This window comes from Calypte anna, chromosome 6 (assembly GCF_003957555.1).
Source record: "Calypte anna isolate BGI_N300 chromosome 6, bCalAnn1_v1.p, whole genome shotgun sequence".
NCBI classification, from domain to species: domain Eukaryota; kingdom Metazoa; phylum Chordata; class Aves; order Apodiformes; family Trochilidae; genus Calypte; species Calypte anna.
In genome coordinates, this window is record NC_044252.1 from 23,410,316 (window position 1) to 23,422,929 (window position 12,614).

The 12,614-nt window shown below is 37.4% G+C and overlaps 1 protein-coding gene across 2 annotated transcripts in view; it reads left to right on the top strand.

Annotated features, from left to right (window-relative positions):
• Positions 1–12,614, top strand: part of SLK (STE20 like kinase) — a 51,088-nt gene that overhangs the window by 31,755 nt on the left and 6,719 nt on the right. Inside the window, exons 9-16 of one of the 2 annotated variants that reach the window (XM_030452864.1) lie at positions 172–1,584; positions 2,852–2,982; positions 3,246–3,369; positions 3,644–3,823; positions 9,190–9,319; positions 9,582–9,706; positions 10,655–10,843; positions 12,010–12,135. In XM_030452864.1, the coding sequence (XP_030308724.1) occupies positions 172–1,584; positions 2,852–2,982; positions 3,246–3,369; positions 3,644–3,823; positions 9,190–9,319; positions 9,582–9,706; positions 10,655–10,843; positions 12,010–12,135 (2,418 nt within the window). The remainder of the gene's footprint in view (positions 1–171; positions 1,585–2,851; positions 2,983–3,245; positions 3,370–3,643; positions 3,824–9,189; positions 9,320–9,581; positions 9,707–10,654; positions 10,844–12,009; positions 12,136–12,614) is intronic. The other variant, XM_030452865.1, reaches the window with a different exon arrangement.

Here is a 12,614-nt window from a genome sequence, read left to right on the forward strand (position 1 = left end):
CAGTTTGTGCACTTGTTCTGTGCTAATGCCAGGTGAAGTACTCTGAGATTATCAAATTCATTTTTCTACCTATAACTACAATATTCATCTCAATTCTGATATTCTTCAATAGAACTGTGCTTTAATTAGGTGAGAAAATTATTAAATATTGTTCTTCCTTCAATTTTTTAGCAGTTACCTGCAGACAAGCGTGCATCCTCCGACCTTAGTATTGCCAGCTCTGAAGAGGATAAGCTGTCACAGAATGCCTCTGTTCTGGAGTCCCTTTCTGAGAAAACAGAAAGTAATGCAGTTGAGGACAAAAGCAGCACTATATTTCCAGATAATAAAACACCTGGAAATGAATCTGAGGACATCAAAATTAGGAAAACAACTGACAGCGTATGCGATAATACTGTTAGTGATACAAAAGTGCAGAATGGTTCTGTGGCAACTGGTGAAGAGTTACAAGGCAAAATATTACCAGCTGAAAAGACAAGAGAAAGCCTGGAAAAAGCACATGAAGATGTGGAACCCCAGAATGGAGGGAAAGAATGTGATGCTGTAACAAAATCAGAAATAAAGGATGAGCCCAAGCAAAAAACAGAGAAAGAAAATGACAAGGGTAGTGAACAGCCAGAAGGTAATAAACTAGAAACAGTACTTGTAACTGAAACAAGTGTAGAAACTGAAGCAGCCATTTCTAAGGAAACTGGTGAAAAAGAAGAGAACAGACCACATCTCTCAGAAAGTAAGGAAGAGAAAGTCCCTGCAGAAAATACTACAGAGATAAAGAAAGATAAAGATGAAGGACAGAACGAGGTGATAATAGGCACCACTACAGAAACTCTCCCTAATTCTGCAGATAAAGTGGCTAATGAAGAAAAGGAACTAATAAAGCAGGGAATTGACAACATTAAGGAGATAGGTGGTATTGCTGAAACACAGATCCATGATGGGGATAAAATACCTGAGACAGAGGATAATCCAGTGGAAAGTCAGGCTAAGCAGGTCCATGAGATAATCTGCTCTAAAGAAACTCTGTTGGAAAGCCAAGATAAAGCGATCAAAGTAGACAAGAAACAGGCAGAAAGTGAAAAGGGTACAAATAATATGAGCGGCATGGAGGAAACAGAGATCAAAGACTCTGAAAAAGACGAAATCGACCATAAGGCAATACAAAGCAAGCCTGAGGATATTTCTAATAAGATTGTGGATAAACTGACTGATGCAAACCAAAATTCAGAAAAGCGCAGACCTGAGAATATCCAGGAAAACAATATTCAAATAAGCAAAAACCACTCAGAAGTTACTTCCAATGAAATTATGAATAAGCTTCAAGAGACTGCCAGTGTTCAAGCTGATGATGCTGAAGTCACTCCAGTCCCCAGTATTAGTGTTAGCACTGAAGAAAACGAAGGGAAAGTGAAAACAGAGAACCAAGAAAACACTGAAACTTTACAGCAGCTGGAGTCAGAGAATTTGAAGGAAAACGATGCAGATTCAGGCACTGGTTCTACAGCAGATAACAGCAGCATTGATTTGAATTTGTCAATTTCTAGTTTCCTGAGTAAAAACAAAGAGACTGGATCAATATCTTTACAGGTAAGTATAAGCAATCATTTTTTTTCATGTATAAAATTCTAAAACTGTCCCTGAACTGTAAAACAGGTAAAACTGAGAAAATAGTATGACACTGGAATACAAAACTTTGTAGAGACCAAAATATTCTCAATTGCACTGTATAACATCTAGATTTTGTGGTTATGCACAGCTAGAAGCTGTAGAACTGCTAATTACTTTCTTATTTTGTTGTGTAATTGTATTTTTAAAATGTAGACTAGCATAGAACAGCAAGTCCAGCAATAATCTAAGTGAAGATTTGTGAATGGGTGTAATTCAGAGCTAAAATACAAGCATTCTGGTTCAGTGCCTTACTCTGCATGGAATACCTGTTTAAGCAGGACAGATCTCTTAGACCATATGATCTTGAGCTGAATTAATTCCTGTCACTTCAATCTTCCGTCTCTCTACTTAGATTTAAACGATCTACGGCAGAGAGTTTCTCAGGTTTGTTTATGCCAAACACTGTACTCCTTTGGTTGTACTAGAGCAATGCAATTATGCAGTATGCATGATTTTACTCAGGGATAGCATGGTCCAGATTATGAACTTCATCTTTATACTAGGATGCTAAAGGTGGTTTTGAAGAAAAAAAACAAATAAAACAATAGTAACAACCAAAAAAAACCCAATTTGGCTTAGCTGAGCTACGCATGACTTCAAGGTCATGGAAGCAGACATAGTTTCATCTGAGGTCTCTTCTCTTGTAAGGAAGCAATAGCAGCTCTAAAAAGTGAGTTTTCCAATTCTTTCAGCAAGGTGGTCACATGATAGTTATCTAATATGTATGAATAAAATAAATAAGCTTGTTCATTTAATTTAGGCAGAAGTAAGTAGTAGGCAGAAGTAGAAGTAAGTAGGTGAGTAAAATGCTATTCTCTTTCAGTAATGTTTTCCAGAATAAGGTACCTTTTTTAGTGACTGGGGTCAAAAGAAAACAGTAATTGAAATTGTCTTTGGCTCTTGAAAATAAAACTGCATCATTTCTGTGCAGGGTTTATCTAGTTTTGATTTTTTTTTCTTCTGCCAATTCAGATCATCAATAATAAGTTTTCCTTTGCTGACTAGAGGAATGTTTCAATGCATTAGAATTTTTAAGTTCTTAGTTGATTAGTGAGTGACCTGATAAGCAAGAACTCCTGATTCTTACATGGTAGGCCTTCACAAAAATATTTAGAGAAATTTAGTAATAAGAAAAGAAGGTTATAACTTAAATAAGTACAGAATAACTTACCAGTCCTTTATCCAGGAAACTAGAAGACAAAAGAAAACATTAAAGAAAACTCGGAAGTTTGTTGTTGATGGAGTAGAAGTGAGTGTAACCACGTCAAAAATAGTTACTGAAAATGACTCAAAAAGTGAAGAAATGAGATTTCTGAGGTAAGTGTTTACACTTATTTACAATAGGTTAACAGCTAATTTTTTTTCTCTCTTTGAATAAAAGTGATCTGTGATTTCTGTGAAACTTGAGGATTATTTTCAAATATTTTGTTCATATAACAGAATGCAAAGTGTTTCTTAATAAGACAGTCAATTCATAACTAGTTTTACTGGACCTAAGTTGTAGATGCTTTTTTTAACCTTTTGTAGTTTTCACTACTTTTGTTTTACCATCAATATTAAGTGTTCTTTTCCATTATTAGACGTCAAGAGCTAAGAGAGCTAAGGCTTCTTCAGAAAGAAGAGCAGAGAGCCCAGCAACAACTCAGTAATAAGCTTTTGCAACAACGAGAGCAGATGTACAGACGTTTTGAACAGGAAATGACCGTGAGTTTCTGGATTTTGGTGGTCTTAAAGCATGGCATCTTGATGGAGCAGGCAGAATACAACCAGCAACAATTAAGTGTTTCTGTTTATGATGGCTATAGCTTATTTTTGGTTCTTGTCAGTAAGTAGCAATATTTTCCATGGTGGGGTGCCCAGCATGTACGCTAGAACTTGCCTGCCAGAGCAAGTCGTCATGGCCATCCTCTGCTGTGCTACAGCACTTCACTGAGCAGAATTTTGTTTTCTAAGAAAAGATGACAAATTATTTTTACAGAGTAAAAAGCGACAGTATGATCAAGAAATAGAGAATCTAGAGAAGCAGCAGAAACAGACAATAGAGCGCTTGGAACAGGAACACACAAATCGTTTACGAGATGAAGCAAAACGCATCAAAGCGGAACAGGAGAAGGAGTTGTCCAAATTCCAGAATGTGCTAAAGAACAAAAAAAAGGAGGTGAGAGACAATGATGATAATGCAGAAAACTATATATGGGCATAGCAAGCAGGTTGAGAGAGGTCTTGTTGAACTTGTGCTTTACTGTGTTATGGAAAGGTTACTAGCAGTCAGTATTTGTTTTGTTTTATGAACTAAAGTGAAATAAAAATGGCTAACAGGAAGATTTAGGTATTGACATAATCTAGAAAACATCGCCAGATTAGAAGAGTATTTTTCACAGAATCTTTAATAAATATTTTTTCTCAAATATTAAATCAAGAAAAAGTATTTCCTTAAAGAATATAAAAAATATTTGAGATTTCTGGTTTAAACAAATCCAGCTATAGCGACTTAGTAAATACCAGATTAGAATTTCAAAGACAAGAATATAATTTTGATTACTTCTGAGAACCACTTAAATCCTAGAGATTACAGGTTCTTTCGTTAATTTATTAGTCTTACTGAATTTGTGTGGTTGTTGTTTAGAATTTCTGTATATGAAGTGACAGCAATTATATGGAATTGTTTTTATAACTGAAAAAAGAAAGACAGAAGAGAACTCATGCTAACCTGAGATCTTTTAATTTTGTGCATGTCATACAGTTAAAGAAAAATTGAGATTTGACACTGACACTTTATGCTATTAATTTGCTTGCATTAGTTTAAGAGAAGGCAATGTGTTTCCATATATATTTTACATTTTAAAAGTTGTTTCATTGCATTTTCAGATCAGTTGTGTAGTGCTCATTTGTATATAAATGGCTCTAGTGTTTGCTCTAGTAGTTACTAGACTCACAGAAATTTCTTTAGAGGCCTGTACTGTCCATGCTTTTGCATAGAATCATCCTGTAGTACAGAAGTGCATTAAAGATAGAAGTTGTGTTCAGTTTGAACTGTATGCTCATATGTAAATAACAATTTTTCTCCTTTTGTGGTACCTCTTGCATTTTTGAGTCTCCTTCTATTTACTGGTGGTTGGGTCCTACATGGGAAAGCGGGAAGAATTTTACATTTGCTCTGAGCTAAAAGCAGTTCTTTCATGGAAGCAGGAATAGCACATGGTGATCTGGACTCTCTTCTCTGTTGATGCTTCCACTCTTAAAGCAAACGGGCATTTGTTTTGGGGTGCATAGTTTTGTACTTAAATCTTAAGAAGACTATTTACAGTTTGAAGGAAAATGCAGCTGGTGCATCTAAAACTACCCATACTATATTGGAGTCTGAAGTGTTACATTTTCATTAATTGTTAAAAATAAATGAAATGCATCAGCAAATTCACAGATTTAATAGTTAGTTGATTTAGCTAGGTTATATTTAGAGTCTTTCTACTGATCTAATCTAAATCATCTGGGACTGAAAGACTTCCATTCCAGCATACGCTGTCACGGAAAGTATCCTGAAAACATACTTAGCTATAGGTAGGTTTTGCTTCTAAATTCTTCAGAACCAAACACAACCAATTAATATTTTATTTGCTTGTGTGATTATTTTAAAGACATAGTTTTGGAGACACTAATAATGACATCTTGCAAATTCTTGTTTGAGACAGTGTCAAAAATAGCTGGTTTTCAGTGGAAGTTATTTTAAACTTCCAAACAGTTTTACAGCTGTACCACGAGTTAAACATACTCTATCCTTTTGCCATAGTGCTCCAGGAAAATATCACTCTAGCAGGTGGTGTTGTTGTTGACTATTGTAGCTGCTGCATGGAAACACAAGCAAGTGACTGCCACATCTGAGAGCACTGGGCAGCATTTGCATGCAAAAAGAGCCTGGCATATACCTCCCTTCTGCACTGGCATACATAAAGCACATATTGTTCCTTCTCTTTTCATTAAGCTCTTTTCATCAAACTAACATCCCTGCCACTGGAGTAATGCATGCTTCCCAGTACCTCTAGTGCTTGACCTGCATGTCCTATATTCACAGTAATGCTTGCTGTGGGGAAAAAGTGTTCTTTTCGCCACCTTCTGCATGCTTATATACACTGTAGGTTTTATGTGAAGTGGAGAAAGCACCAAAAGAGCTGAGAAAAGAGCTCATGAAACGCAAGAAAGAGGAGCTTGCACAAAGCCAGCATGCTCAGGTAACAGCAGCTTCAAGCTACTAAGCTACAAAAGGCAGCAGTATTCACACAGCTTGATGGTTTCACTTTCTTGTTGTTGAGTGAATATGGAACTTAACTCAAACTAACCCTACGTACTACTCTCCGTCTTCAAGTACTCCCATGTCACATCCCATAGAGTATACTGTGTAGAAATTTAGGTTTGTGCTTTTATGCTTAATATTTTGTATGTTGTAATGAAAATGAGCTGTATTTCTTTATGGCATGTTTATTTACAGTGCTTTTATGAGTGGTAAGTACTCCATAGTTCACCAAAATGTAAAGGTAACAGTCAGAATTTAGGTTTGAGCAATGTAAGTGCAGAGGAAAATAGAGTATGTCAGCATAAGTCATCTTGTTCATAGAAGCAGAACAGATTAGGTAAAATAAAGTTACTTGAATGTTGAAGTGTAGGTGTATGGAAACTTTACAAAACATCTGTAAGTTCACACCTTCAGAATTGCTTCTTGCATATGGCCCAGCTAGGAAGGGGGATAGTGTTTTAGAAAAGTCTTGCCTTTGTGATGGCCATATCTTGTACAGAGTTTGCACCACAGGAGAGCAAGTTTGAACTGAGTAACTTAGAGATTAAATGTTTATGAATGACCTAGTAGAAAATACTACCACCTTTATTTGATTGCGTGTTCAGTTCAAGAAGGGATTTCCCAGGACAGAATGTGATTGAGTTGCAGCATTCTCCTCATACCAAGGCTATGTATCTGAACTTTTTAAGGAAACAATTAAAAACCTATAGTTCCATAGTGTTTGTAATGACTTAGTTTCTTTCCTTTGCTGGTTTTAATTTTTTGAAATGAGAGAGGCTAAAGAGACAATTTTAAAGGTGAAACAACCTTACTTGGAATGATAAAGAAGTAGTAGGAAAGGGGCAGATATTTGGCTTTGGAATATCTAGAACTTCTCTCAGTGACTGTTTTATGTTATTAGCCTTGATATTTTAAATGTGTATTACTAGCATAAAGTAGATCTCATTTTTTTTTTTTAAGAGCAGAAATATATTTAATTATATTCTGACATAGGAAGTATATTATGTCTCACAGGGTGTTGCTCAGGTTATGATTCAGTCTTTTCAGTTGTCTTCATGTACACTTTTCAACGCACAAATGCAGGATGTAAGTCTTAAAACGTAAAACAAGTGCAGTTTTATTTCCCTGATTTTCCAGATGTGTGTTTTCTTCTGCTCATATGTGCTGATCAGCATTACTGCTGTCCCCAACCTAGTTAGCACAAATTGATATAATTTTGGGCCGTTCATAGTAAAAGAATAAAAATAATCAAAATTGCAAGAGTAACTCTGGGCAAGACACTGAAGTTTCTCATATATATAATACACAATATAATACTTTCCTGGAGTCTCTTATTTGTTCAGCACATGTGAGAAACAATGTGTGACTTCTGTGCTGTGTTTGCAGTGAAGCCATGTATTTTAAAGATACTTGAGTTTACTTCAAGGTAATTACTGGGCAAAAACAAGTGGTAATTTTAAACCAGTGGACTGTCTTGCACTGTCTGCCTTTTTCATCAGTGAACATATTCTGTTGTAGGGCCCTGGGTCTTCATTTCATGTGATACTTGAGTAGGCGTGGGAAAGGCCAGAGTGTTTTCTGAGGTTGCCTGGTTTATCTTACAGGGTTAGCAATTTCAGAAGATTTACCATGGAGGAAGAGCAGCAATGATTTAAATGATGGAGTAAAAGCTCAAACATAATTGCTGTTTGACCATGACTACACTAGAACAGCTTTCCCTCCAACTCCCTCCAAATGAAAAAATTCCTGGCAAATTAAACACCATGTTAATTATGTGTCTGCACCCTCATAATAATAAACTTGTAGTTTTCATATCCTTGTCATCTAGAAAGGGAAACAAAACAGTATTTTTCATCAGTCTATGTGTTTGATTAGGTATATTTGACTTAACAGCCATGACCTTCCAGTTCTCTCTCTACCCTCAGGAGGTCTGCAGCTGTCAGAACTTTTCATCAACTTACTCCACCTCTGGTTTTCTATTTCCTGTCTAAGTGTAACTCTGCTCTCCACTGGGATACATGAAAGTCTCACCTATTATTAACTTTCTGGGAAGATAAACCCCCATGTTCTTCCTGGTCATCACAAAAAGTGAATGTCTAATTCCGTATGTTGTTGTAAGCTCAGCAAAAAAAAAAAAGTAGCTCCAGAGACCCTTCCACTGATAATCTGTAGCCCAGTACCATTCTTCTGCCTCATACCGTCTCTCTGCCATCAGACCACCTTTAACATCACTTGGTTACATATAACACATAATGCTTCAGCTGCCCACCTTGGCTCTGATAGGTCACTCCCACCAGCCTTTCTTTTGACCTTTATATCTTGGTAGAAACATCTGCTTTTATTTCCTGTTATTAAAGCATGTGTGTGCATGCTTGCATGCTTGTAGATAGGTTTGTTTTAGTTTGGGGGGGGAGAGGGTTGTTATTGTTTGGGGTTGGGTTTGGGGTTTTGTTTGTTTTTTGATAGCTGCAAAGAAGAAAGGCAACTCTGTGGTCCTGGGACATGGGGGGGAGATTCTTACCACCACCTGCTTTATAGTGTGATGAAACAGAGTGGTACACCCCGGGTAATGGGAAGATGCTGCTGAAACAGAGACTGTGTTAGGCAGATTGCAAATCCCTTTGCAGGGAGCCTGCTCAGCTCTGGTGTGACAAGCTTGCAAGTCCTGCAGGATGAAGTTCCTGCAAAAGCCATTGAGTGTCTTCACAGCAGCCTTGCAGAACTTCCCAGCCTTGATAGCTTTGTGTTGATGACAGGATAAACTGCTCTAGTTTGAAACACAAATCTGAAATGCTGCTGTGTAACTAAATAGGCTTTAGGTAATCATCCAAAGCAAAATAACCACTAATACTTTAATTTTCTTATGTACATGAGTAACTAACCCTTGATACGATGAGATCAACTTTATATTAAATACATGTCTTCTCTAGCTTTGAACCTGCAGCTTGTTTTGAGGAGAGACTAGAGACAGAATGAATTGCAGATTGCTGGATAGTTGGTTGCCTTTGGTCTTATTTCTGAAGGTATTATTTAAGCATTAAATATACCCTCACCTACTGTCTATGTAGAAAACACAAGAGATGCATGCTGCTATAGCTGAGGCATGATGTTAGCTCAGATTTTCATAGATGTATTTGTTTTCATATGTATCTAATGCTGAGAAAACTGGGAGTTTCATTAAAATGTAATGCGGTTAGAAGAATACAATTTAATTTACTTCTATTGGTTTTTATCAGGAGCAGGAATTTGTACAGAAGCAGCAACAAGAACTGGATGCATCTCTGAAGAAAATCATTCAGCAGCAGAAGACAGAGCTAGCCACTATAGAAAGGGATTGCCTCAACAACAAACAGCAGCTCATGAGAGGTACCCAGCATCAGACTCTGTCTTTAAAAAAAGAAATCGGTGTTATATTTCAGCCTGTTTTTTTTTTAGTAAAACAATAGTCTGTCTTAAATTTATTAAATCCAAGACCTTCATTACTAATTTAAGACTTTAATAAAAACATCTGCTCTGCAATACCATAGTTTTTAAAGTGCACTTGCAGGCTACTTGTAAGCACAAGCTAGCAGGTAGATTTAATAATGTCATGTTGTGTTTCCTGAAGCAGCCTTCTGCTCTTTTCTAGCTCGTGAAGCTGCAATCTGGGAGCTGGAAGAACGACATCTTCAAGAGAAACACCAGCTCCTCAAACAGCAACTTAAAGATCAGTACTTCATGCAGAGACACCAGCTGCTTAAGAGGCATGAAAAAGTTAGTGCTGACTTTGACACTTTCTTTTGTGTATTGTATATATTAGCTGGGGGTTTTATCAAGTAATATTATGATCTCTGTTGGCAACTGTTTTCTTGCCCACACAAGTGCTTTGAAGCTATAGATGGTCTGTTGAAGTAAAAATATCTTAATTATCTTCCTTTAATAACTTGGTAGTATTTTGAAATATAAGCAATTGTATTTTTCCCTTTTGGTTCTTAAAAGAACAACCCAAAGGCAACATCAACCTTTTTGTATTAAAAAGACCAAATTCTGCTTATACACGAAAATCATTCTGGCTTGTGCTTAAATAAGTGTACTTGTTGGTAAATCATCCTGAAATTTAGTGAACAGAATGAACTGGATTAGCTTTTGGGCAAGTAGGTGACAACTGTCTCTTTACAACTAAATCCTTTAGAACCAGAAGACAATACATATTTTCTGCAAGGCACTTTGGTTTTTATAGCATACACTAACCAGTGTAATTCAGTTTTTGCAAATGTAAACCATACAAGAGAGAGGCTATATGATGACTGGATCAGGAGCAGCCTGCCCTTGTTTCTCTGAGGTTTGGTTATCTCTATCATGGCTGTCACTTTCACCAGCTTTTGCAGCAGACTGACCCTTCCCAACTGCAGGAGTGGAAGTTCAGTTCCACAAAAGTGTCTCCCTTTGAATAACACAGACTTTTAAATGTGCAGTTCAGGAATTGAACAACCACTGGTGAAATCAATGTGTATGTGTGTTATTCAGTGGAGCATTAGAGAATTTCATCAGGCATGACCCAGAGGAAGTGGAAGACCACGTCCTCCCCGTTGGTATCACTGGGGCTGGGACTGGTTTCTGTTGAAAGAAGCCAACTCAAACAGAATTCTTACTGATGAAAAGAGATGCTAATATTCTGATGTAGTAATTACTCTGTACATTCCCATATGATTAACATTTTAGGAAACAGAACAAATGCAGAGATATAATCAACGCCTTATCGAAGAGTTAAAGAACAAGCAAACTCAGGAAAGAGCAAGACTGCCTAAAATCCAGCGAAGTGAAGCAAAGACTCGTATGGCTATGTTTAAGAAAAGTTTAAGGATCAATTCATTAGCCTCTCCAGACCAAGATCGTGAAAAAATTAAGCAGGTAATTAATAAAAACAATTTTAATAGTGTAAATGTGCTTAGGTAAATGCTTAGTGTGATGTAAATGGGAGGATGGAATAGAGTGCACTCTCAGCAAGGTCACAGATGGTACAAATCTGGGTTGATGCACTGGATGAGGTCGAAAGAAATCATCCCTCCTCTTGGGTACTGGGGAGACACATCCAGAGTCCTGGGTTCCCCAGTACAAGACAGACCTGGATTTACTGGAGTGAGTCCAGCGAAGGGCCTTGAAGTTGGCTGAGGAACAGGTGGGTTTTGTTTGTGGGAGGAGACACTTGGGATACCTGGGATGCTTCAGCCTGGAGGAGCTGAGGGAGGATCTTACCCATTTGTATAAATAGCCAATGGGAGGGAGCAAACCTGGAGCCAGACTCTCCTCAGTGGTGCCTGGTGACAGGATGAGAGGCAGTGAGTGCAACTGAAACACAGAAAATGCAACTTAAGCATAAGAAGACACTTTTAGTGGGGAGATGGTCAGACACTGGAACACAGGTTGCCCACAGAGCTGGAGAATCTCTCAGAGCCCAGCTGTACACAGTCCTGCACAACCTGCTGTTGCTGCTTTGAGCAGGGGGCATAGATCTTTCCAGGTCCATTCCAACCTCAGCTCTTCTGTGATTCCTTGAAATATTTTTGAGAATATTTGATTTTTGTGAGCTTTTAAACTAAAACTGTAATTATACACTCATTGTGTAAAAGAATGTTGTGAAGAGGCATAGAGGTTTGCTTTCTGCTGATGCACAAAATCATGGTTTTACATGGTGATCATTGGATGGATTCAAGATCTGGAAAACACAGTGTCCCACAGCAGTTTAACACTGACCTTATCCACCACTTTTAGCAACCCTGCTGTGTCACTTAGCTTCAGAGGAAGGTGAATTTGGGAATCTGGAAGTGAAATGTGCAGAGTTTCAAGGAAAAATTAGGGTACAGAGAAACAGAATAATAGCTGAAACTGAGGGCTTTCCTTTGTAAGAATTTTAAAGAAGAAAGAATAAAGAAAATACAGTTATTGTTTAAATCTTTTAAAACAACTCTTTTCAGTTATGTTGTATGTACTAATTTTGCTACGTGTAGTTTTATTTACTCATGTAAGCTGTTGTATGTAGAGGCACAATATAAATCATCCTTTATTTTTAATTTTAGTTTGCTATTCAAGAAGAAAAGAGGCAAAAGAATGAGAGACTGGCTCAGCATCAGAAACATGAAAACCAAATGCGGGACCTTCAGTTGCAGTGTGAAGCAAACATCAGAGAACTACATCAGTTGCAGGTTAAAAATAGATAATGTTAAATGAAAGTTTGTGGGAAGACTCAGTTTAATAACAAATGCAGACAAACCAGAAGCTTCTTTTCCTTCATTTTACTGATTGGTGTAAAGGATTTTTTTTCACCCAGAAGCAGATGATAATTTCTAGAATATGTATCAAGCTCCCTGTGCTATTTTCTGTAGGCAGCATTTCCTTTTAACCTGATTTTGCTGAAATATCATTACTCAGAACAGAGGTAGGCAGCACCAGGCATTTTCCACCAGTCATTTGTAGCAGCAGGTGGAATGAGGTTTTTACAGAGCACAGGCTGCCTTGTGTACTTGAGCTTGTGGCAGGTACTCAGAAGGAATTCTCATGCAATAAGGAACTCTATTTTGTCCCTTTTGGTATGAGTTTTGTAAAAACTACTGTGGTCTGCCAGAGCCCAGATCTCCTTTTCCTCTAAATCAGATTTTCCCTCTTTCAGGGACACGAGGGAGTT